This window comes from Sitophilus oryzae, unplaced genomic scaffold, assembly GCF_002938485.1.
Source record: "Sitophilus oryzae breed Bouriz unplaced genomic scaffold, Soryzae_2.0 scaffold_1639_pilon_pilon, whole genome shotgun sequence".
NCBI lineage: Eukaryota > Metazoa > Arthropoda > Insecta > Coleoptera > Curculionidae > Sitophilus > Sitophilus oryzae.
This window is the reverse complement of record NW_022146324.1, coordinates 1,252,016-1,278,506: the sequence shown is the minus strand read 5'-3', so window position 1 is coordinate 1,278,506 and position 26,491 is coordinate 1,252,016. Positions and strand designations below refer to the sequence as shown.

The 26,491-nt window shown below is 31.9% G+C and overlaps 2 protein-coding genes across 2 annotated transcripts in view; one reads left to right on the top strand and one right to left on the bottom strand.

The window, feature by feature from the left end:
* LOC115880582 (ras-related protein Rap-1) overlaps window positions 1-26,491 on the top strand; it is a 501,592-nt gene that overhangs the window by 191,419 nt on the left and 283,682 nt on the right. The window lies entirely within an intron of this gene.
* On the bottom strand, window positions 5,002-20,987 carry LOC115880581 (para-nitrobenzyl esterase-like). Its single transcript, XM_030897842.1, has 9 exons — window positions 20,744-20,987; window positions 20,557-20,676; window positions 19,896-20,052; window positions 19,749-19,839; window positions 18,270-18,465; window positions 13,600-13,747; window positions 9,335-9,504; window positions 5,981-6,131; window positions 5,002-5,636 (listed from the first exon to the last, which is right to left on the bottom strand). The coding sequence occupies exons 1-9, from the start codon at window positions 20,927-20,929 to the stop codon at window positions 5,326-5,328; spliced, it is 1,530 nt and encodes a 509-aa protein (XP_030753702.1). The 5' UTR covers window positions 20,930-20,987; the 3' UTR covers window positions 5,002-5,325.

Genomic DNA, 26,491 nt, shown 5'->3' with positions numbered 1-26,491 from the left:
AAATAATTGCACTTATTTAAGATTCACCCTGTATATATTTATAATTTTTAACTTTTTATCAGGTTTGATTTTTATTCTACACTCAATTATAACCTTTAATTTACAATATCAGATTACTAAGAACAATAAAAAAATATAATGTTGCTATATTTAGCAACAATTAGGGTGTCGTATAAAAACATAATTTCTAATTGTTTATTAAAAATTAAATATTATAAATCCGCACAAAGCAGTGAAAATTTAACAAAAATATTCAAATATTTTATTTCAATTTAAACCATAAACTCGGTTTGGTATTCTTTCTAGAATATGAGTATAGTCTGTAAAACGAATAACTTTGAATTTGACAGTTCCCGCGGGCTTTTCTAGTGTTAATTTTATTAGGTTAGCAACTTGCGGCAATGCTGATGCAATGCCGTCTCTAATAGAACAGCCTCAGAGCGAGATTTATGACGTCACGCTAGTTAAATACTACGGATTAATAAATATGTTGTAGAATACATGGAAAACATAATTATTCCTTGATATAGTTTACATGAAATATACATAATATACAGTTAATAAATACAATATATATATATATATATATATATATATATATATATATATATATATATATATATATATATATATATATATATATATATATATATATATATATATATATATATAGTAATAAATATTTATATATAAACTATGATACAATACAAATGCAGCAGATAAACTAATATTTTACAATATGGCTGAAATCGTACTCCATAGTCAATGTAGATAGTTTTTGTGTTAAGAATAATAATTTAAAAAAAACATGTGGTCATCTTTTGACAAGTTTATATTAGTTTATTAATTGCAGTAAACATTATAATATATAAATAAATTTTGTGAATGCAAATAATAATACATCACTATTAGTAGATATTGAATGTTTTTTGTTAAATTAGATCGATTTTCAAACCCCAAAATTTAAAATATACTTTACATTTTACCCATTATCTTATGTACTACCTATTCATTATTTGTATATTGTAAAACATTTGTATGGTTCATAGTTTATTTGCCAAAGTATTTATTACAATAAATAGGTATATATTATATTGTATTTATTAACTGTGCATTATGTATATTTCATGTAAACTATATCATTTTTAAAATACAAACCAAAAATACGAGGAATAATTATGTTTTCCATGTATTCTACAACATATTTATTAATCCGTAGTATCTAACTAGCGTGACGTCATAAATCTTGCTCCGTGGCTGTTCTATTAGAGACGGCATTGGTCTAATATTTAGAAATGTCAAAAGCTGATGACATTTTACTTTTGTCAATTATGACATTTCTTGTTGATTTTTGCAACAAGAGGAAGAACTGTCACTTGTTTTATTATTTTCCTTTTCTATTTCACGAAAGTAAAAAGAGTTACCTACCTGATTCGTTCAGGCACTCAATTTAAAGAATATCAGTAACTTTTTTGATAGAGGGATTTTATATTTGTCATGTTGGTAAAAAATAACGGTCAAAATTCAAAGTTATTCATTTTATAGACTATAGTAAGTAATTTAATAAGTAAAGAACGGTTTCTGTCTAATTCTAAATAATCTAATTAATAATAAGTAGTAATAATTTATTTATTAAATAATGTTTATAGACTTGGTGCATTTCAGTTGATTTAAACCGCAGCGCACTCTATGGCAGAAATCAGAAAATATCAATAAATAGTTCACGCCGCAACTCTCCCGAAACAACATTTTATAGCTTCATAATTTCTTACACCGATTTGATCAACTGCAAAAATGGATTCAAGCAGTTCGACGAAACAAGTGAGCAAACAAAGTGCTCGTTACATAATCAAAAAATTAAATAGACATATACTATGGGAGGATGAAATATAATTTGCAATATTAATAGCATATGTTTTTAATCAACTACTGATTAAATGTTTTATGAACATCTTAAAATTATAATTATGTACCTTTAAAAAATTTTGTTATAGCCGAAATAGCTCCAATTATGCCCCACTAGCAAAACCGGTGATAAAACTATTCTCGCTACCGTAGTTGAACCCTCATCTAATTTTTTTTTAACTGGAATAATAAATTATAATGCGAGTTAGACCTTCGGAAGATATCAAAATATTTACCTTTTTATTTTTTTGTTTAGAATTTCCACAAATTACACTTTTAAAATAATGATATATAGTCTGTCCAACGAGAAGATCATTGACAGTGATAGATGTGTCTGTCATTTTAATTTCAAAGTAGTTTATTTTATTTTAAAAAGAAATAAGTTAGTACAACTGGAACGCATAGCAGGAAATTAATATATATGTATTTAAAATTTGACTGACAAGTAACTTCAAAATATTGTGATAAAAACTGTATAAAACTGAAAAAATGTACTCGAGTTATTTTATTTAATAAAAACGGTCTGTGTTAATACAAAGCAAACAAAAACAAGACACCACATACCAAAAAATATAAAAAAGAACTATTTCTTACTTTCAAGCTTTATGAAACTTCCCGCATTTATGATTATATTTATCAATATAACTTATGTACAAATACAAATTTGTAATATTCCGCAGGAATAAATAAAACAACAAAATAAAACAAACTACTTTATTAAGAAAAACACTTACCAATTTTTATCCATCACAGGTTGATTAATTAACTTTAATCTTAATTTTTTTTAAACCAGTACCTTTTGACATTATTTTTCTGCAGTACTAAAATCCATTATTTACCTATCGTGTGATGTCGATATTTTACAGCTACTCCAGTTTTTAGTATGTGTTTAGTATGGTCCTTCTACTTATTCGAGATGCACTTATCAACGACGAGATGGTATACGAACTTTATTGACAGTAACTTTATTGGTGTATCTGTATAAGACTTTCTGCCAGGGCAGCGAGTATTAACCATAAACTGTGCTCTGGGTTCTACAGTTAATTTTCACTCGATTTTTCCTCCACTTGACTTCAAAAGACACAAAACACACGTAATAACACGAATCAAAATGCATCATCTTCCAAAACGCAGAGTATTTGACAAAAGTTGTCACAAAATTATAACCTATAATTTGGCAAGACTTTGACAAACGTCAAAAATCTAAAGGCGAGTTCATACGTATCGGCGTCCGTTTGTCGTTCATCGTTCCGTCAAACCAATAAAATTGAAATACGATCTGTCATTTTTGAAATAAACCAATAAAACTGGTTAAAAACAACAAGTGACCACGCAAGACGAATTTATATTTAAACCCATCCATAGTTAACTTAAAAATTATTAGAAACTTTTTTTAGTAAAAAAATGGATTGGTATGGGACATCATCTGCTTTTCTTTTGTCATCGTCTGTCGAAATCTTACCTGAGAAAAAAAACAGAGTATACTAATTTTTTCGTTTACTAGCTATTTAAACCCATGTATTTGTATGTGTTCGTTATTTACGAGTTCTCCGGCGGTAGCAGCACCGGCGGAGAATGCACCAAGCCTATAGCTTTTCGGATGCATTTCTTGGGAAATGTCTGGGTTTTTTTGCCACAAAAAATATCTACACATTGATGTTTACAAAAAGTAAAAATGTATAAAATACAAAAAAAAGTAAAAATATAAATATACATTGACGGAAGCAGTACTGGGAGAATTGTCAGCTCATGAGCTTGGAACACCCTCAGAAGGAAAATTCCACTCCAAAATTAACTACCAGTGGATGACATACCAAGAATGTACAACATTGAGAAACATCACTGTAATATTGAGCAGTAAAAAGGAAGAGAGAATAGTTTGCTCAGCATTTAAAAGACCATGCCATAACGTGGATGCTTCCAAAAAACAAAGCATGGACAGGGATATTAGTATTTAGGCCAAAAACTAAATACTCCGAACCTACTACTTACAGAAGAACTATCGGAAACAAGAAATAGCCATCTTATCCGATAGTCAAGCAGCATTAAAACCGATCAACTCAGGAACCATCAATTCGAAGTTGGTCAAACTATGCCTAGAAAAGCTGAACAAATTGAGCAAAGATAATAAAGTCCGCCTACTCCGGCTACTAGCCCACGAAGGGATAGAAAGCAACGAAAAAGCAAATGATATAACTAGAAAAGGAGCGAACACTATACTAACTGAACCTGAACCGTTCTGCTTCCCAAGTCGAAAAAAAAACTTAAAACGGATCTCGAGAACCTGGAAAACTCCATCCGTAACCTGGAACGGCAATCCTCCAACGGTCTAAGACGCTCGAAGAAATTTCTCAGAACTTACGACCGAGAAAAATCAAAGGTTTTCCTTGATTTAAGTAAAAACAATCGTCGGATTGTCTCAGGGGTTTTAACAGGATTCGTGCCATGAAGTTTGTTACATCTGATATCGGAGATGGAGAACTAACCTCTGTAAAACTGTCTCAGATGCTGGCTTTTTTCAAAGCTCTGACACTATGCGATGAATTATAACTCAAGGAAAGGGAACACACAGTAGATCTGTAAGGTGATACACCCCCCCCTCCTATACATGTTACATTCTACATTACAATAAATAACGTTTAATATTTTATAACTTTTAATAATATCTTTTAATTATCTACTAGTACTACCTTTCCAGTGGCAATGAATCCAGTTTTTTTAAGAAACATTTCTTATGATAATAACTGGCGTTACATTTAAATGTCCATATTTTTTAATTTTATGTGTGATCAAGAATATCATTATCACAGTCTATTCATAACCAATTGGCCGACTTATGATGCATGTAAAATCATACTCTATTTTGCATTTACATGCAAAATGTTTGCATGTAAATCTAAGAACCTTTGTAGATATTCGCTTATTTTATGTAACAAGATGGGTTTAAAGTTTTAAGCTCTATTGCAACATAGCTTAAAAGAACGATCACGACTGGTGCTCTGACAAGGCGTAAAAGCGGACACTCTAAAACAAGCAATTATGACCAACTGGTCCTGAATAAGCTGTGACCATTACACAGGAACAATAAAACATCACTTTTTAATATTTATTTTTAATGTGTAAATTCTATTCTACATTATTAATCTCATTATGTATATGTTACGGTTAAGGTCCGATGTCCGGTTAATGTCGACATTACCCGGTTAATCTGGAGAATAATACACAACAAAACAACCAAAAACATAACCAAACCCAAACATTAACCTGTTAATGTCGATATTAACCGGACATCGGACTTTAACCCTAACATATATAATATAAAAAAAGAAAATAATTTTAGAACTTCTTAAATGTTGGATTATTTTAAATTACAATATATTCAATATGAAATATTCAGACAAAATAAAACTTTTCTCTTTTTTAACGTAAGTATTCAGAGGTTATATTACTCTGTTGAAACAGCTCTTTCCAAAACTCAACCGTTTCACTTTCTGGATTGACTTCTACTGTCAAATCAACATCAATATGTAAAGTGTTCAGCTGTTGTGGACTAACAGCCGGCCAGGAAATTCCTACATCCTCTACATCCGTTGTGGGATTACCATATTTGGCAAAATTAGTCCAGAGTTTGACCAATCGTCTCAAACTAGTTTCTTCTACGCTGCCAGGTTCGATGGTTGGTGTCAATAAGGTTTTAAACAAATATCCTAGATCGTCACCATGAGATGCTCCTACAAAAAGAAAACATTATGTCATGAAAAAAAAATCTACTAAATCGAAGTATTTTCTACCAAAGTATCAGGAGGTTTAAAATTTCGATTTAATTTTTTTTTAGTTTTTTGATGATAGAAATGATAGAAATTCATCAAAAATTGGCAAACTAGAATAAAATATATTAAACTTTATAATACATGACAATTTTAAGGCGTCCATTTTTCGTGCCAGTCTGTAAGAAAATTACTGATTCTAAATGAAATTAATTGAACTTTATATACCAAATCAAATAAAAAAAAAGCGTTATCAATTTCTATAAAATTTTGATTAATTTTTAACGTAAACCATCAAATATGCTTACCCCAATATTCAGTGAGATTGTAAAATATCTTCATGGAGTTCAGTTGGGTATCCAGTGATATTTTATAAAGATAGACATTCGATGCTGAGGTAAGGGCGTGATTTTGGGCACTTCCAATAATTCCAGCCACAAAGAAAGAATCCGTTATCACCTTTAAAATATATAAATATTCAATTTTTATCAATCAAAGTGCAATTATTTTTAGAGGAATTTTGAAGGGAGTCACTTTGAAACACTTTTTTGAGTCTTTGGAAAGATTTTTCTTTTGAGAAATTAAGTTTTGATCAAAACTTGTCTTTCTTTAACTTTTCTGTGATAATTTTTGTATTAATTTTTGTATAATATATAAATCAAACTTTTACAATAATGCATAGTTGTATATCTGGAAAAAAATTGTAACAGGACTGTAAATACAAAATGAGATTATTGTGAATCTTAAATGGTATTTCGAAAATAGTTAATTCTGCAATGTGCCATCGTTCCCAGATTAAAATCATGAAAATAATGAAAAAAAAAACTAATATGTAGTTATTTAGGTTGTTACTATAGTAGTAAGGTAAGCAGTTAAGAACTTCGAGTTGAATTAACTATATTTTAACATTCATTACTACTGGACAAGAATAATTAAGATATGTCAATTTTATTAATATTAGGTAGTTATTCCAACAATACAAATATACAGGGGTTCCCGGTATATTAAAAATATCTAGAATTAAATGCATCAGACTGCGGAAACTACCGGGGAATTTCACTACTGGTTATCGGGGGGAGAATTATTGCAAAAATTATGACAAACCGCCTGCACTCACACATTGAAAAAATCCTCCCAGAATCGCAAACGGGTTTTCGAACCAACCGTGGCACCGTCGCGTTAGCGTCAATTCCATACTGTCCGTCCGCCAACTACAGAAAAAAGTAAAAGAGCAGCAGTGTAAACTATATGTTGCATTCATCGACCTAACAAAAGCCTTCGACTCTGTTAACAAAGATGCACTTTGGGCAATTATGAAAAAGTTTGGAGCACTCAACAAATTTCTTGCAGTATGTAAAAGCCTCCAAAAGAACAACAAGTCAAGAGTGTCATATCATGGATCACTGAGTGATCCCTTCCTAACAAATACAGGAGTTAGGCAAGGATGTGTCTTAGCGCCTCTTCTATTCAACATATTTATGCCAGCGCTCTCCATTATAGTGGATAGCAAACTACAGGAAATAGGATTGGGTATTAGATACAGATACGACGCCGCCGGCGCGGCGGTCTGTTCAACATAAAAAGACCTAGGGCAAAAACACGTACAAAATTTATCACAAAACTTCAATACGCTGATGGTTGCGCTCTAGTTCCAAAAACGCTACAGCAATTACAAGAAATGTTGAACACATATACCTGGGCATACGAAGCTTTGGGCCTTAAGCTGAACATCGATAAAACTAAAATCATGTGCACTCCCCCCGAAGATCACAACAATGCTATAAAAATCGGAGAAGAACTATTGGAATATGTAGCAGAATTCAATTACCTCGCCAGTTTGATTTCGGAAAAGGCCAGTTTCGACTCCGAAATTCAGCACAGGATTAGTAGCGTCTCAAGAGCATTCTGGAAATTATAAGATAGCGTTTTCTACAATCATGATTTGAGCACAAAAATCAAACTTGCAGTGTACAGAGCAGTAATAATCCATGTTATATGGAGGCGAAACCTGGGTGTCGCACCGCCGACACATGAACGCATTAAACAAGTTGCAACAGAGGCACCTTAGACAACTCTTGAGAATCAAATGGTTCCACCATTTCTCAAACGTATCGTTTCTTGAAAAAACTGCAAGAGCGTTGAAGTCATGATTACAAAATCCCGCTTAAGATGGGCTGGTCACGTTTGCAGAATGCAAGAAAACCGCCTACCAAAATCTCTGCTTTACGGTAAGTGTGTAGATGGCAAGAACAGTTAACCTAATAGGACTGCTCATTCAGCCAAAAGTGTCCGCCAGGTGCATGCGATAACTACTCGCTTTGTGACGTCATTGTAGCCCTTGTCATGGTTATTAGTCCTTATCCGGCAACCAATAATACACACACGTGCATTATTGGTTACCGAATTCAAAACGTTCATTATTTAGTTTATCTTATATGTATGCAGTATAGAAAATTAACTGTATAAATCGTATTAAATACTCGGATAATGCATTTTTAAGAACAGCAGTTAACCAGCATCACCTTTTGCAAGCATTCTTTTTAGAGTACTTCCATATTTTGCTTTAAAATAATTAATAAACAAAATCGTGGGCACTTAGTATGCACTTTGTCACAATCCACAACACAAAATGAACGTATTTATACACTCTATAGCTCTAAAAACTTTAAAGACACCTTTTTCACATTTAAAATTGACAAAATAATTAACTCAAAATTTCTCAGCTGTTATTTTTATAAGTTTACCATAGGCAACTAATAATACACACTATCATGACAAAGCCACGAAGGCTTTGACAAGGGCTACAATGACGTCACAACTGTCAGCTGAAGCGCGGGAAGAGGCGAACGTACGTCTTATGAGGATGAGCAATCCTATTAGTTTACCGTTCTTGTGTAGATGGTAAGAAAAAACCGGTGTACAACTCAAAAGTTACAAGGATATTTTCCACGAAAACTTAAAGGGGATAAACATGCACAATGGTGGGAATACCAATACCAACAGGTATGGTAGGCTATTAAGATTGGCAATTTTTTTTTTAATTTCACTCAAAATGAGTTATTTTCTGTCTGTCTGTCTGTCTGTCTGTCTGTCCGTCCGTCCGTCCGTCCGTCCGTCTGCAGCTTTAACACGATAACTCAAAAACCGCTAAACCGATTTTAACCAAATTTGGCACAGAAATACTGTGGCATCCGAGAATCTGGCTATTAGCTTTTGGTGGGGGTGGGGAGTTGGTGAGGGGTTATGGGAGGGGGTTAAAAATTTAAAAAAATCGTAACTCCAAAATTACAGTAGCTAGCGAAGCGCAGTTTTCAATTTAAGATTAGGAATAATATTTGCCACAAAATTTGTAATAACATCAAAATCAGTCAAAGTCGCAGTTTTTGAGATAAAAAAAATATCAAGTATGGGCGGCTATACGTGCCTCCTGGCGCCAATTTTTTTTCATAAATTTATGATGCTTGTCTTTTAGAGAACGTGATCAATTAAAGTTTTAAAAGCTTAAATAATATACTTAATTTTCGAATTAACTGACGTGGATGTATGTAACTAATAAGCAACACGAACGATCTCTATACTTTCAACAAAAAGAAAAAGTCTTGTAAGACTCAATCTAAAGATTCTAAATGAAAATAGACATATATAAAAGGTTGTATACTTACGGCAATAACGTTATCGTCATCGTTTGGTCCCGATAGATATTTTTCCTGAATTTTATCTACGTAGTACTGTCTGTCGGTATGATTACCATAGAAGTCAACATTGTGAGGTACAAAGTATTCTGGCTTCGCGTCAAAACCTGCTTTCTTTCTTAGATCATTAAACAGAATTCCTAAAAAATTATGTATCATTGTAATATGTAAATATTATAAGTAAATTTATATAAATCAAACAAGTCGAGTTATCTTAAAAAAACTTCTGGAAAGTCGAGTTAGTTACACCATTTATATCACAAGAACGGCGGAACCGCTTTAATGCTCTCTAATTTTGTGTGTTGGATTTGTCTCCGCCCTATAGCAGAACAACTATTAAGATACTGAAAAAAAGAGTCACCGAAAAAAGATATAGTAATTAATATTTTAACTACCGTCAGTGAGTTAAGCAACTCTTAACTCAGGCATTTTCATTACCGCACTCCTTGTTTAGATGACTACCAAAGAGAAAAAAATATTTTGTAAAACATTTATTTTGCACTAAATTGGAAAAATATGTTATGAGTACCTTTTCATTTCCATAGTTGTGTACTTTTTTTTCGGTGCACCATTTTTCATACTTGAGTATGTATATTCATACTTCTGTTTCGATCTTGCTGGAAGCAATCCAGAAATGGCTCTGAATGCCCCTTCTTCAATGTCAGAGGGAATACTTTCCGAATCGCTCATTTTTTAAACTAGTGACATCAATATTATTTACTGTCATATTGACATTGCCATGCATGGTGTTATTTGAACAAAGGTATTAAGCATAGGTATTAAGGTAATTGATTTTTAGGATAGGTATATATTATGTAGTTAAGTACAATAATTTTTAAAATTCATTGTGTGTTTTTATAGTTAGACTAGTAGATAAAATATTGTACAACACTCGCGAGTTAACTCCATTAAGATACTTGTGTGGTTACACAACTCGTGCTACCTACTATTAACTTTCACACGCGTATCTTATAGCGGCCCATACATTATCAAACAAATTGCACAACACAGGCTGTTGCGCAACGAGTTGCCAATGTATGGTAACGTTTGATGCGTTGCGCAATTGTTTGGTAAGTTTCAAGAATGTTGGAATTATTTTGTGCAACAGGCGTTTGCGCAGCGCGTTGTGTAGTGTATGTATGTGTGTTGCGCTTCGTTGTGCAATATTTTAGTTCTTTTAGTTCTTTCATCCAAATTCTTTGTTTTCTTTTTTTGTTTTTTGGTATCATTGACATTATCTAGGGTATATACGATAATAATTCATGCAATGGCAATTGAGGACATGATTGTTTCTCAAACAATGCACAACTGTTAATAAAAAGTTTGATCAAAATTTTACTAAGTGCAAGGGTGATGCAGTTGTGCAACGGAACGTTGCGCATCGCTTTGTTGCGCAACTTGTTTGATAATGTATGGATCGCTGAATCAGTTCTGCAACGCAACGTTGCGCATCGCTTTGTTGCGCAATTTGTTTGATAATGTATGGGCCGCTTAATGATGCTGTTAACTCGCTTGTATCGTAAATATCTATTAAAGCACTTCGTCATTCTTCACAATTGACAGCTTACCCCAGGCACGCTGATATCTTATTTATATTAATTGATGTTCACTGCAAATAATTGACATACTAAACATTATAATAGAAACTCAAAGGAAAATAATTGGAAAATAACGTATTCAAATCTAGAAAGATATTGAAATATATAGAAAATACTTTAAATTGAAATGTAAATCAAATATGAAGACCAAATAAAAAGAAAACAGCTGTCAAATCGATTGGAGTTCAAGATGCTTAGGTCAATTTGTTAGCTAGTTGATAAAAAGAAATATTATACGGTACGTATTATCTAATTTCATTACTGAAATTATTATTAAAAATCGTCATCAGTAAAACAGTAAGGACTATTATCTCAATCTACTTTAAAATGTACTCCCTTGATTTAAAAAGAAAATATAACAGTTTTCTTCTTTTTCAACTAAAATCTCTCATAAGGTGAATATTGAACAATGCAAAATCCATCCATATCCATATATCCATATCCATACATAAAAGCTCTAAGGTTTTTTTTTGTTACATCCATCCCGCCGAAACCGCTTCACCAATCCTGATGATTCTTTTTTTAAATGAAAGGTATATATGTCTAGATTTGTTATGAAGTATTTTTATATTGTTTAATGGCTATTTCTTTGTGTAAAATGACTAAATATCAAAAACATACCTGAAAAACACCTTCACACAATACCTCCAGAAATAAATTATTTGTCATTGTCAGTGGAGTGTCAGTTAGATTATATATCACAAAACATCCCCCTTTAGAACTTTTTCTTTAATGGCCATAAGCGGGAGTAAAAGCCCAACTGCCCGAACAAACACTAGAGGCGCCACCGGTCATCAAATGGTGTAAAACTTGCGAAAATTTAATCATCTAATTTTGACACAAGGGGTCGCGCTTAACTTTTTCAATTTTAATTAAATATTCATTGTTTTCAAACTATATTATTACACTTTTTTGTTGTTTTTGTGAATATATAAATGTTTTCTTAGTATAAAGTTGCATTATAGTAATTTAAATTATATTACATACATATTTAAGATTCAAATATTATGACATATATGTCAGTTGCCGTCTAAAATGTCATCTTGATAACAAAATGTTATTGTCAAAAGTAGTTAAAATCATGTTAAACTATTAAAATTTACAAGTTATATTTAGATATTTTATATTATTTCAACAATAAACACATAATAGTACAGCGTAATGTTGATATGCAGGTCCAAAACAAAAAGTGCCGTTATATTTTTCAGTTTTCGTTGTCAGCTGCGGAAGTTTCAGTGATTTTAGTGTTGTCGGATATTTTTATTTGTGAAATAGAAATATTGCGTTTAGATTGCAAAACTAAAAGTGGAAGTTTTATTGCAATGTAAGTAAGCGTTTGTCCATTTTATATTTTACTTTTTTCATACCTACGACAAATATACATATATTGAAATTTTATAATTCGTTTTATTTAAAAAATGTTAGAAAACAAGCTTGTAATCCTGCAATTAACATAATTGTTATGTAATATATTCCATTTAAATGTAATATATTACTTTACAATTAAAAAATGTAAATTTAAAAAATATATTAAAAATATATACAGGCATAATTGAAATTTTTTGAGTGCGAACAAACACGAGAGGCGCTTTATTATTTACTTTTATTTCTTAACATGACAGACGAAGTTCTAAAGGGGGATGTTTTGTGTTATATATCAAGTTTTTAAATATTTAGATATTTTAGGGATAAGCTCATACCACCAGCTTTAGATACATAAATATTAGCACAAAGGTTCGTTTAAACATTAGCATATTAGCTGCACAAAGCGATTTTAGGAAATTCATCCTCTTAGACAGTAAAATTAAATATTTTTTTTAAAAATCCTTTTGGATTTTTTTTAGTTTTTAGTTAACAACCACAATTTCTTGATAATATGGCAACATAGGTAGTGGATTACATTTACCAGACAGAAAAGGCCGAAAAGCTCCAGTAGTTAAAAAAATTAAACAAAAAATATTTTTTTTTTAAATTTTTAAAGTAAAATAACTCGGTTATTTTGGACTTAAAACAGTAAAGAGAAAATATGTTTTTTTATCGAGATCTACCAGCCTTGAAAATATTTGCACTTATTCAAGACTCGCCCTGTATAATACCCAGAAAATCGACGACTTCTAACTTTCATGTGAAATACGAGTAGCTCTAAAACTTAAAAACATAGTTTAAGTAGTGCATTTGTCAGGCTCACTACCTCTATCTATAAAGAAGTAAACAATCATTTAAATCATGCATGAACGATTCGAGGTGTAACGCGAACGTAGTCGCGGGAAAAAGCTAGTAATTTTTTATGCATGACAGTGTAGCAAAATAATTTAAACATCACAGTGTTAAAGCCCTACACAGACTCTCAGTTCTTTTGCACAGGCTAACCCGATTTCTGTAAGCATGTCGGCATGTGTGACCTGAGCGAAATTCTGCTTGAATTTGGTTTTCGCAAATTTTTAAACGTTTTTGTGCTCAAGTTCAGACTATTATTAACATGAAACAAAACTATCGATCGTCATTTCATGTTAACTGGGCGCCTTTTTTTCGATCATGTGGTAATTTTTAGTTTTTAAGTAAAATGTTTTGGTTTACTGTAGTAAACCAGTGTTATTTTCCTGTAGACAGTGTATTATGTTTATTACTTTCACTAACCTTCCCTGTTATTGTAACCAATTATTAACGGTACTTGATTGTATTCTCCAGAAGTAATAATCTCGATGGGGCTCTTAGATATAAAAGTAGTGGGTGATTGTGGTTCTATTGATAATCCGAGACTCTTCGTCGAACCAAAAGTTTCATTCTAAAATACAAGTGGTTTTTGAATTGCTTGAAATTAATTGAATTATTGAATAAAAATAAAATAAACAATTTATTGTACAGGGTGTCCCATTTTCGTTCAAATCATACGGTATCTCCGTTATTAGTAAAGATAGGAGGATGCGGTTTACACAAACCTATCTCAATTTTTTGCCAAACGAAAGATGCTGTAAACAAAATTTTCATAGCCCTCTTTGTTTCTGGGCTACAGGGTCTTTTCGAAAAATTTGCAATTTGGCACAGCCCCCGTATCTCCGTTATTATGGATGATATCGAGAAGATGAAAACTGATTCTTGTAGAACTTTTTACGTAGAATACAGTGGCGTATTTCTACGGAAAAAATATATTTGAAAATATAAACTAAAGTTATTTTTTTTTAATGGAACACCCTGTATATTTATAAATCATATGATCCGCTTTCTACTATGAGCTTCTCAAAGATATATATCACTCTAAACTTATTTCACTATTTACTGCAATATTTAAAATATATCATTTTTTTTATTAGTGGGCCGTGATAAATAACAAAAAAATCAAAATGATATTTACTAAAATAGTCATACACGTATTCAAATTTTATTTGGGATTGACATATTTTACTTTTGAACTGTTGCCATTGAATCTCTGAATACATTTTTCTCTTTTTTATAACGGGATGGGTTTACAAAAAATATCTAAAAGATTGCATTATTAAAGCATTTTCCAAGTGTTCGAAATTGTTGTAGTTGCCACGATCTATTTTATATTTCAAAAATCCCCAAAATCAGAAATCCCGGAATCAGGGAGGTCATCAAATGGATCCATTTGTTCCAATTCATTGATTTGAGAAATAATTATTTAACAAAATTCTAATATTTTCAAAGTTGTGAGGGGGAGCCCCATCTTGCTGACTGTATATTTCAAGTAAATTCAAGGCTAAAGAAATATCTAAAAGTTCCGGTATGATTAAAAAAAGGTAAAACTAAAAGCTTCCAGGATTTACAAATAGCGGTAGAGAGTTAAGTTTCCCTAATAAATATAAAGAATTTATTACTGGCTCCTAAATTAAAACAAGAGACAGATAGCAGTATACTTTTAATAATTCTTTAGTTTCTTTTATTATCAATCATGTCCTACTAATAAATATGATATTATAATAAAAGTTTTTAAATATTGCAGTAAATAATGAAGATAAATATAGAGTGATATATATTTTTGAGAAGCTTAGAACAAGCCAGATTATATAATTTATAAATATACAGGGTGTTCCATTTAAGAAAACATAACTTTAGTTTATATCTTTAAAAATATTATTTTAGTAGAATAACAGACTACGCCATTGTATTCTACGTAAAAAGTTCTACAATAAACAGTTTTCACCTGAGAGATACCTTTAACAATAACAGAGATACAGGAGGTGTCCGAAATTGCACAATTTTCAAAAAGACCCTGTAGCTCAGAAACGAAGAGGGCTATGAAAATTTTGTTCACTCACAATCTAACTTAAACAGATGCGACACCTTATAGGAAATTTTGTATTCAAAAAGACCCATGTTCGGAAGTGCAACGCCAGGGCGGCGATACCGTCGATGAAGGCGAAATATTCAACCAAACAAACAGTCGTGGTGATTTCCTTAGGTGATTTCAAATCGTTCCCGCACTCCTCCCTTCCCTAAGCCTGTGCCTAAGCTTCCATTTCTTTCGTTCTTTCTCGCCTTTAACCTTGCCTTTGATCACAGAATATCTAGCTACGCAACAGAAAAATACTCGAAATGAAAGAGCTAAAATTGCACAAATAAAATACTAGATGGCGCGACAATATCATAATCAGAATATAATTGGAAATTTTCAATTTTCGGTTTTGGATCGACGGCACGTCGACGGCCTTGACCAACCTTGAAGCTCGGCTAAATATGCACAGTTGCCAAATTCAAAAAGACTTTAATTGACATCCCATTCTTTTTCTGGTGTATAATAATTTCTTTCTATTCTTCGTTTCTTGTCAGATACACTTATATTAATTATTTGTTTGGCTTTTAAAATAGTTTTAAATGTTAACTAAGAAAATAACTTTAATTACCTTTAAAATTAATAATATACAGGGCGATTGATAGTGATATTTATTAATGCTGAAACGTTAGTAATGAAATATACGTTTAATAATAATGGAAATAATTTATTAAAATACAGTATAAAAAATGTTAATTGACTAAAAAAATACTATAATAACAAATTTCTTCTGTTTTTACCACGTTATTTATATAGACCTACCTAGATAGATTTTAAAAAGTGACACAGGTACAATAATTAATATTAGTTCGGCATAAAAGTTGCTGTCACGACATCGTACAATAAATTAAAATTCCTAAAATAAATTATAATTATTAATTAAACAAATCTTTATAAAGAAACGCAAGTATACCAAATTTTGGCCCAATCGAACTACAGGAAATGATATCATAATATTGTACTCTATTATGGTACCACTCGATATGCTTCATAATATTGCAATGTCACCGAAGATCCGTAGTATACCAAATTAAAGCACAATCGAACGCCAGGAAATGGTATCGTAATATGGTACTATAGGTAGGTACCACTTTATATGCATCATAGTACCATCATATTACAATGTCATCGAAGATACGTAGTATATACCAAGTTTAAACCCAATCGAACGCCAGGAAATGGTATCGTAATATGGTACTACATTATGGTACTTCTTGGCTTCATGGTACCATAATATTGCAATGTCATCAAAAATACGCAAGTATAATCAAATATGAGCGAGCCCAATCGAACGTCAGGAAATGGTATCATAATATGGTACTATATAGAAGGTACCACTTTATATATATTATAGTACCATCATATTACAGTGTCACCGAACATACCTAGCATACAAACTTTAAGCCCAATCGAACGAAAGGAAATGGTATCGTAATATGGTACTACATTGTGGTACCCCTTGATATGCTTCATGGTACCATAATATTGCAATGTCATAAAAAATATGCAAGTATAATCAAATGAGTCCAATCGAACGTCAGGAAGTGGTATCATAATATGGTACTATAGAAGTTACCACTTTATATGCATCAAAGTACATTGTCACCGATCATTACGATGTCACCGGTCACATGTAGTATACAAAATTTAAGACCAATCGAACGCCAGGAAATGGTATCGTAATTTAGTACTACATTGTGGTAACCCCTGATATGCTTCATGGTACCATAATATTGCAATGTCAAAAAATACGCAAGTATAATCAAATATAAGTCCAATCGAACGTCAGGAAGTGGTATCATAATATGGTACTACCAAACATACGTAGCATACAAAGTTTAAGCCCAATCGAACGAAAGGAAATGGTATCGTAATATGGTACTACATTGTGATACCCCTTGATATTCTTCATGGTACCATAATATTGCAATGTCAAAAAATACGCAAGTATAATCAAATATAAGTCCAATCGAACGTCAGGAAGTGGTATCATAATATGGTACTATAGAAGGTACCACTTTATATGCATCAAAGTACCATCATATTACAGTGTCACCGAACACACGTAGTATACAAAGTTTAAGACCAATCGAACGCCAGGAAATGGTATCGTAATATGGTACTACATTGTGGTACCCCTTGATATGCTTCATGGTACCATAATATTGCAATGTCATCAAAAATACGCAAGTATAATCAAATATATGAGCCCAATCGAACGTCAGGAAGTGGTATCGTAATATGGTACTATATTAAGGTACCACTTTATATGTATCATAGTACCCTCATATTACAATGTCACCGAAGATACTTACTATACCAAGTATAAGTCCAATCGAACGCCAGGAAATTCAATTACAATCAAACGTTACAAAGTGATTGTAATTCAGCTCGTAAGATTTGGCTCCAACTAACATGGCACGTTTGAAAAAAGAGCTCTGATCTATATTAATACGTTTAAATGATGTAGCAAATTTAAGCTAAGCTGTAAGCTTTATCAGGAAGTATTACAATATGAATTACACAATGGCAACACTGCATAAAATCCTTTTAAATTTCGTTTGTAGAAAACTGTTTTCTTTTAAATTTATCGCCCTCTATTATGTAGTAGCGAAACTACCGCATAGCATCAAAATATTTGATTTGGTTTGGTTTGGTTTGGTTTAAGCTTTTTAATTATTATTAATTATTGTGATTGTTCAAATTTTGAAAAAAAACTAATGAATCAAAAATTGAAAAAAAAACTAATGAAATTAAAGTCATCTCTATTTGATTCTGAAATACAAAATTCCCTATCTTTTCTTCACAAAGGAGGCGTGGCTTCTTAGGAAACGAATGGAGGTTACTTTGCTGGTCCGCTGTAAAATTCGCCTATATGATAAATCTAACGGAAAAATTAGCTTGGCGCATTCGCCAAAATGTAATTTTCACATTTGCATTGTTTGTCGCGTCTGTTTAGGTTGTCTGTGGTTCACTGCATCTTGACAAAAGAGTGGGACTTGTATAAAAATCTTACCAAAAGCAATAAAGTTTGTGCGATAAGTATAGAACTGGCAGATAGTTGTTGAAATATATCGAGAGCTTCACTTTCTGATGTTATTGTTCTTAGTGGGTATAACAATTGGGCTAAAGCTATAGTATCATGGTCAGAACCGTCAGCCCTACTGTCCAATGCAGCTCCACTTTGTAAAATTGCATTCTGGAATAATCCCCTGTAAGTAATATTTGCCTTAAAACTGGATTATAATTAATATAAAAGAAAAAAGAATCCAAATTTGTGAAAGTTTATGTGTATAAAATACATAAAATACATATTTCCAATACCTACCTAAGGTATATATCAATATACAATATGATCGAAAAAAAAATTGGTCAAGTGCCAGTCGGACTCGCGCACCAAGGGTTCAGTACCATTCATTATCTATTCAACATTAGACACTATATTATTATAAACTGTTTTTCCGATTTAGCTGAAATTTTGAATGCGCGTATAAGTAATTTAAAAAAAAATGAAGAAACACATTACTAAAATTGTCTTAATCAATAATAAATATGTAAAAAGTAAAAATACATATGTAAAAATAAAAAAAAACGATTAAAAAAAAGCCGCCTTGACTAGGATTCGAACCTGCCTTCCTACGGCTCCAACGTCATAGCAGTGTAAAGTCCCAACCACAGTCCTAACGCTTTAAACTACGCGGCCACCGAGGACTTCTTCTATGTAAAACCGAGGAAAGATTCTATGTAAAATTCTTACTTAAAAGATAATGTTTAGTGAAAGTACTTTTTTATTTATAAACATTTATTTAATTCTGTTTTTAGTATTTGTTCTTATAGCGGCAACATAGATATATTATCTGTAAAAATTTCAACTGTCTAGCTATAACGGTGCATAAGATAGACCTTCGTGACAGACGGACGGACAGCGAAGTCTTAGTAATAGGGTTTCCATTTTTACCCTTTGGATACGGAACCCTAAAAATCGCTGTCATTTTATATATCAATTTATATGGGGACTGTCATTGATGTTCATTTTCAAGTCAACTGGACGCCGCCGCCGTTTTTTTTCGATCATAGGATATAATTTTGCACAACCTATGTATAACATTGCAGTCTATGTATAATATCTATTTTTTATAGCTACAACATATTTCAATATGACCACAGAAAGTAACGAAAAATACTGTGTGCGAAACAACTTAGTCAGACTTAAAAGATTGACATATGTGTGTTTTCCAAGACTGTTGTAGATGTCAGTCTTGCAGTAAATTCCTGCATCAGATCCTTTTTCGGTCTTGAATCCGTCCGTGTACCAACACATTTCCGCATGTAATAAACCGTTTATAAAAGAAGAAGATATACTCAGATATTGTAGTAATGTAGTGAATTCTAAACTTAGTGATTTGAGGCATTGAAATATACAGAAATAAAAATGTATGAAAAAATCTGCATAGATATTATCCTCATTTAAACATTCAAACTAATGATTTCTTACTTCGATAAAGGAGAAAGTACATGATAGTGAACTGATACCGAACCAGCACTTTCACCAAATATTGTCACATTATCAGGATTTCTAATAAACCCTGAAAACGTAAATAAAAATATCAACAATTAAAAGCGTTGTAAATAAAATATGTACCGAGAAGTCCTAATCTGTAATTGATGGAAACAACTACTACATCTTCGGTTAGAATGAATTCTGGACCGTAGATTGTAGGAGAACCAGAACCCGATGTGAAGGAGCCTCCGTGGATCCATACCATCACTGGCTTGAGTTCAGTTGAATTTTCCGGTAGCTGTTAAAAAATATGTAGAGTTATCTTACAAAACGCGATGTTTGAAAAGAACAATAAAAAGAGCGTTATTTTGACGAATTGTGTCAGATACCATATTTTAAATATAAATATTAACTTATCTTTGAATTGGTAGTTTATTGGATGCTTTGTTACTTTCAGAACCTATTTTTTGTTATTTTTATCTTAATTTCAAAAAGCATTTTTTTAAGTAATATAATATTACATTTTTTCATAGATAATGTTTTTTATAGGGGTTTTAGAACCAAATCAAACCAAACCACTTAGTCCTCTAATACAAAGTGGCTTGAAAAGTATTGCTATGTTTGAAAATTCTTGCAAGTAGAAAACCTAATATAGCGTAATAATTTAAATTTGATATATAAAGAATCTGTGTTTTTCTCCAATTAGTGAAAAATCTAAATAATAAAAAAAGGTATTTTTGCAAAACAGTAATATGTAAAATACAAAATCCAATCAAACTCTTATACGTAAAATTAAACTTACATCTCTGGTATAAACATTCAGATACAAACAATCCTCGGAACCTCCACTTAGTTGCACGCAAGAACTCCCTTCCACAGTTGCATTTCTTACTCCACTCCAAGACTCTGCCGATTCAGGTTCCTTAAAAATAGTTAATTTCAGTATCATTGATTTCATTTCATTTATTTAGAATATATTTTAATCTTACTCTAAATCTGAGATCTCCTAATGGTGGCTTGGCGTATGGAATCCCTAAAAATCTGAAAAATTGGTTTCCATCAATGTCTTGCGCTCTATTGCCTTCCAAAGTTCCTTGAGGAATGGTCACTGTAGGGCCTCCGATTGTCAATTTCATTAGAATGAAGAAAATGCTAATCAACAGATATTTAGACATGTTTATTACCCTTTCTGTACTGAGCTATCTACGACCATCTAACTATAACATTTAATTTTGGTATTTTTATAAACATATACTTATATCTAATCATCTTATCTCTCAATACTTTTTGCGGAAGTACAAAGTCTCTAGCTAATTGAAAATAATTAAAATACTTGAGAGTAATGAGACATAAAGAAGATATTATATTCAAAGAAATTAAACAATGTCACACAACAATATTGCAGTGAAACCAATAATTCATAAGTATCATGTCAGAATGATGTCAGAACACAATAATAAATCCTGACAATTTCAAACAAATAAAATGTTAGACAGCAATAAACACAGCAAACAACAACAAATACATAACACAACTGAGACTAATTTAAAAATATCACGTCAGAAAGCAATAATACACTCAGACATTTTTAAACCAATGACATGCCTGAGTAAAAAAATACAAATATTCGAGTATTTTATTATAATATCAACCATAAAATCTGTTTGGAACTCTTTCTAGAATAGTTTGTGAAGAACTGGTGAGATCGTGGCAAATGATCTATTTAATAATTAGTAATAATAGATTTTTTTATGATAGAGAACTTATTTTTCACCAATCACAACAGATCAGATCATTATAGACACACAATATTCATATTAACATTCATTTGATAGTAATGCTGATATTTTTAGTAAAATATACATCAAAAGTAATTAAAATATGATTTGTGGTGTATTGTAGTTTAAGCAGTGACGGCTTAATCATGAGGTCAAATTGTCAATGCCCCCCAAAAAAATCAGGAGAAAATTAGAAAAACTTATTTAAATTATACTTTTTGTAAATCAATTCTTTTCATCCTAAAATATTCAAAACTATTCCCAATTTATCCAATTTTTGCTTGAAAACATTATTTTACCCGTTTTATCTACTGCCGGTCAAAATTTCATTTTGTCCTTCGTTCCCGCTATGTTTACACGTATTAAACTCCAAGTGCCGCGGCTCGTGACGCCAACAACCCAAGCAACACAGATAGTAGCAGGTACGTTCCTGGGACTACAAAAGCGTCCATCAAGTAGACTGCCACTATCGACGGCTACGTTGCCGCCACGTAACTGTTACTAAAATGGGGAAGAATTTAGGGTAACGGGGTAGAATACCGGGTGGTCCCAGGACTAACGCTGCCACTATATTTCGTAACTATAAAGTGAAAGGGTAGTAGCGGCCACTATCCTGCTACGTAGCGGCCTGGTCGCCCCTACGTAGCCGCGTGGTAACTGCTACTATATAGTAGCAAAACATTCTTCTAGCGACCTCTACTTTTAAAAAACGTTTTAAAATAAAATAATAATATGATATGACAGCCGCGGTGCATGGCCATGTTAAAATTAAGTTAATAATGGCGTGTTATGTTTATGAGGAAAATGATGGTTTTGAATCGCGTATTTCGGACACTTCCAGGACTAATATAATAACGCACGTCACTTTACTGACAAATATTACCGAGTTAGATGGAAATATTTTAACGCGCCTTCGAATTAATTCAATTTTGTAGATATTTCGGAACAAAAAATAATATCAAAAATATTAAAAATAATATTTCGCAATGAACGAAAGTGTATTCGAGTTCTAATTGGAAAAATAAATGCTTAAAGCACTATAAAACTTGGGAAAATAAAGAAAAAATGAAAATATATTAACAAATAAATTTAATTAAAAAATGTCTGACATTAAAAAATGGCTGACGCACACTTCGCTACGATAAAGTTAGGGTCTTCCCTATGAAGTAGCAGGGACTACGCATTTTTTACTTTAAAAGATCCGCTACTTCCAGTGATTAAGTTGTTACTACTCAAAAGTTACTTTGTAGTATCGGCTACTACTTCGGAACTTTGTTATTCTTAAATGTATTTAAATTTTGTACACTATGGTAACTACTGGAACTAGAAAGTTACTTTGAACAGCCAAAAAGTCGGACAATCAGGCATTTTGTGACAATATAGTTCCATATGTTTCTATAAAGTTCCGCCTACCTCTCATCTCAAAACTATATAAGAACACTAATTTTTTATCTAGGAGCCTTGGAAAAATATATTTGATCGTTTAATGTGTTTCGTGTCTTGTCCTGACTGGTTAAAAGATGCCTAAATTGTGTTTTTAATCATATCTCAATTTTTTCAAATGGAACGAGGATGACTTATTATCATATTTGAAAAAAGCATTTTTACGAATAATTTGGTACCATACACTTGATATTTCGAGTCAAATTTCCGTTAAGAACCGATGTTACAATTTCAAATAAACCATATGAGAAAATGTCGTATTATGATATGTCATTCTATTCAGAGTGTCATTTTCTATTGAACTAAGCAAAAAAATATTGAGGGTGCCATTTAACAATCAAAAATTGTCTTTTCCGGTGAAACATGAAGTGACCAAAAACAATTGAATAAAAAAAATGATGAATGAGAAAATCGAATTTTTACTTTCGCCCTAATCTGATTTACTTCAATTCCAGTCTCCAAAATCTCATTTAATTCTGTTACAAAATGTACGTTCATGTAAAAATTCTTGTAATGGAGCTTTTGACTCGCCACAATTAATAGCTGCCACCATGGGTTGATCGCAAGGATATTCATGCATTTTTAGGAGTATCGGCCAAAATTCTAATGGGGAACTCTTAAATGGAGGCAAGCCGTCAACATTAAAAATTAGAGACACCCATTGCGGTTGGTCTCTTCGGATAAACGTGCTACTAAAATCTTCCTTATTCCATAGTACCAAAATTCTCCATTTCCCATTGGAACAATGGCACAATATCTCAGTGTACTCAATAAAGTCCTGCTGTTTCCTGGCAATGATGTTCAGCCTTTATTTTTTAGTATACCAAGTAAATCTGTTAAAGTAATGTGGCTAATTTGGTGTTTTAATGGCCAATGCCTTAGTTCCTGACTTATGTTACTTTCTTCTCTGAGCTTTGTTTTATCTTTAAATTCATCAGTAGTCACCAACTCGACATTCCTAGAAAAATGCAGCTATAAGAACTTTACAAATATATAGAAAATACGACAATTATACATAATAATATGTATATGAATTTTCAAAAATAAATTTAAAATCATTTATTGTCATATCAAAGCCCAGTCATACTTCTCTAAATTTAATCCAATAAACCCTTTATCCTGGTGAACTTATCTAGGAAGTTCCACTAGCAGCGCAGTGAACAAACAGTTTTATTGATCTTTATTCTTGTGGTAACGGACAGGATGGGTAAATACGCGATCTGCTACTTTAAAGAAATATTTTTTAGTTTCCACAACTTTATAGTAGCAAGACGTCAATAGGAGTATTGTACCCGTTACTTTATACTAACAAACCATAGTCGCAGCTACTATTTTGGGACCAACAATTAGTACCCAAATGCCTCGTAACGTTAAGACCCAAAATATAGGGTACTGCGACTATTCTGCGACTAAGCATGGGACTATATAGTAACAAGTACGTCATACACCCATTTTAGTAGCACAGGCTGGTAGCCGATCCGTATTTATTGTCACTATGTAGATTTTGCCACTTAGTGGTAACAATGAAAGGATTTGCGTAGTCCCAGTTACTAGACGCAACAACCCATTTGCTACCTTAATTTTGGGTGTTTAAATTCCAAATGACTAGTAACAGGGTGGTAACAGATACTATCCAAAAATACTTTGCAGGAGTATTACCGGATATAGTGACAAATTAGGTAACAGGGTGCACCCAGCAACTATGTTTTCGTAGCCAGTCTTAAACCTAAGGGATTTGGAACTATCTGTGTTGCTTGGGAAGGTAAGGTATACTACGTATAGAAAATATAATGGGTTAAGGGTGCGATAGATATAGTTTATACTGGCCATTGACCGCGTCATTCATAAAAGGATTTGTAAGGTAGGCAACTTTATATAGATTTGTATTTGGTAGTTTACTCACAGACGACATAAAATGTGTCGGTTTTTTTATCTTTGTCTAGAAACCAGCGTGTTATTATTGTAATTTGTAATATTGTTTATTAGTTGAGAATCAATATAGTTGATAAAAAAATATCGAGTCCATTATTATTTGTAGGTATATAAATATATTACAGGATTTCAGTCATTTCGCTGGAAAAATTTCGCCGTTTGGGCAGGTTGGGTGTTTATAAAAACTCAAATTTATTTAGAAATTTGTGTAGGTAATAATTCATAATTTTCTGGTTCTGGATAAATGATGAACTCTTGTTGACTGATTCTGGAATAGATATTTTCAAATAGACAACATATTATGGTGTTTAGTTTATAAAATCGTGAGGTTAAAAGAAAACAATTGCTTAAATTTCGAAAAACGTTTATAGAAAGAATTGACTTAAAATATAAACAAATGTGAAATAAAACTTTTAGAAATGTGTATGTGTATATATGTATTTATATTTTTGTGACATTATTATTTAAGTGTCTTTTAAATCCTACCGTGGAAAATTTGTGTAAATTAGGTTAGGTAGATTTCATTTTAACATAACTTGTATTTATTTTTAGATTTATTTTCCTTTAACTAAACGTACAAGTACCTTGTAAGAAACCAATTCAATTTGGTCGCATCTTAAAAAAAATCGACGCAATATTTTTAGATATTGACCTCCGTACAATAATAACAACGAGCCGCCACTGAGTTTAAGTACATAAAGGGGGGGGGGTTGTTAATGTTACTAATATTTATTAAAACCAAGCCTTATCTTTACTTATTAATAATAATAAGACTGACAATATTATTTGTATAATGTTTTGTATTATCTTTTGTTTGTTTATTTGTATACCTTGTTTGTTTACTTTGTTTGTTTACTTTACCTTTGTCTACAAATTGTAAAATTTTTTGACAATAAAGGCATTTATTTTATTTACTTTTTAAGGTTTTTTAAATTTTAATAAGGAGTTCCAATCGGTGTCAATAGTTACCAAATTCACCTCGTGATGTTAAAAATAATATCAAAAATATTGATAGTTGAAAAAATTGCAAACTGTTGGTGGCAAGTTCATTTCGCTGTTAAAAATTAACCAAGGCATGTGTTGACATGAGTCAAAAAAGAAAATGCTCAGGAGACATGGATTGAAAAATAATATTTTAGGAAAAGTTACTCATGAAATTAAAGGTGCCCGGTGGCGTAGAGGTACAGGCTCTCGTCTACCAATCTCAAGGTAGTGGGTTCGAATCCCACACCCGGCATTTCATCAGCCGACTATTTTTATTAAAATAAAAATAGTTTGGGTACCTAGGTCGACTCAGCCTTAAATGAGTACTTGGGATTTCACAATCCTGAGGTAATAATAGGCGGTTGAAGCGTAGTGCTAGCTACATTACCTTCCTTGTATACCGAACGGCTCTAGTATGGCAAGCTGTACCTTGCTACTCCCAAGGCATTAAACGCTATATACGGGAGCTATTATTATTACTCATGAAATTATTGCACAAGGTGTTTTAAACTTAGGGTAAAAAACAACCTTTCTATTAAACATGTATAATAGGCAAATACTAAAGTTTATAAAAAAAATTGAGTTTATGAAAAAGTTGAT

Excerpts from the sequence above, each read along its gene's own strand:
- LOC115880581 (XM_030897842.1), bottom strand. The coding sequence starts at position 20,929 with ATGTCTAAATATCTGTTGATTAGCATTTTCTTCATTCTAATGAAATTG. Across the intron at positions 20,053-20,556 it reads TGAATGTTTATACCAGAGAT|CTACCGGAAAATTCAACTGA; the intron begins GTAAGTTTAATT and ends ATTTTTTAACAG. Across the intron at positions 13,748-18,269 it reads CACAAACTTTATTGCTTTTG|AATGAAACTTTTGGTTCGAC; the intron begins GTAAGATTTTTA and ends CTTGTATTTTAG.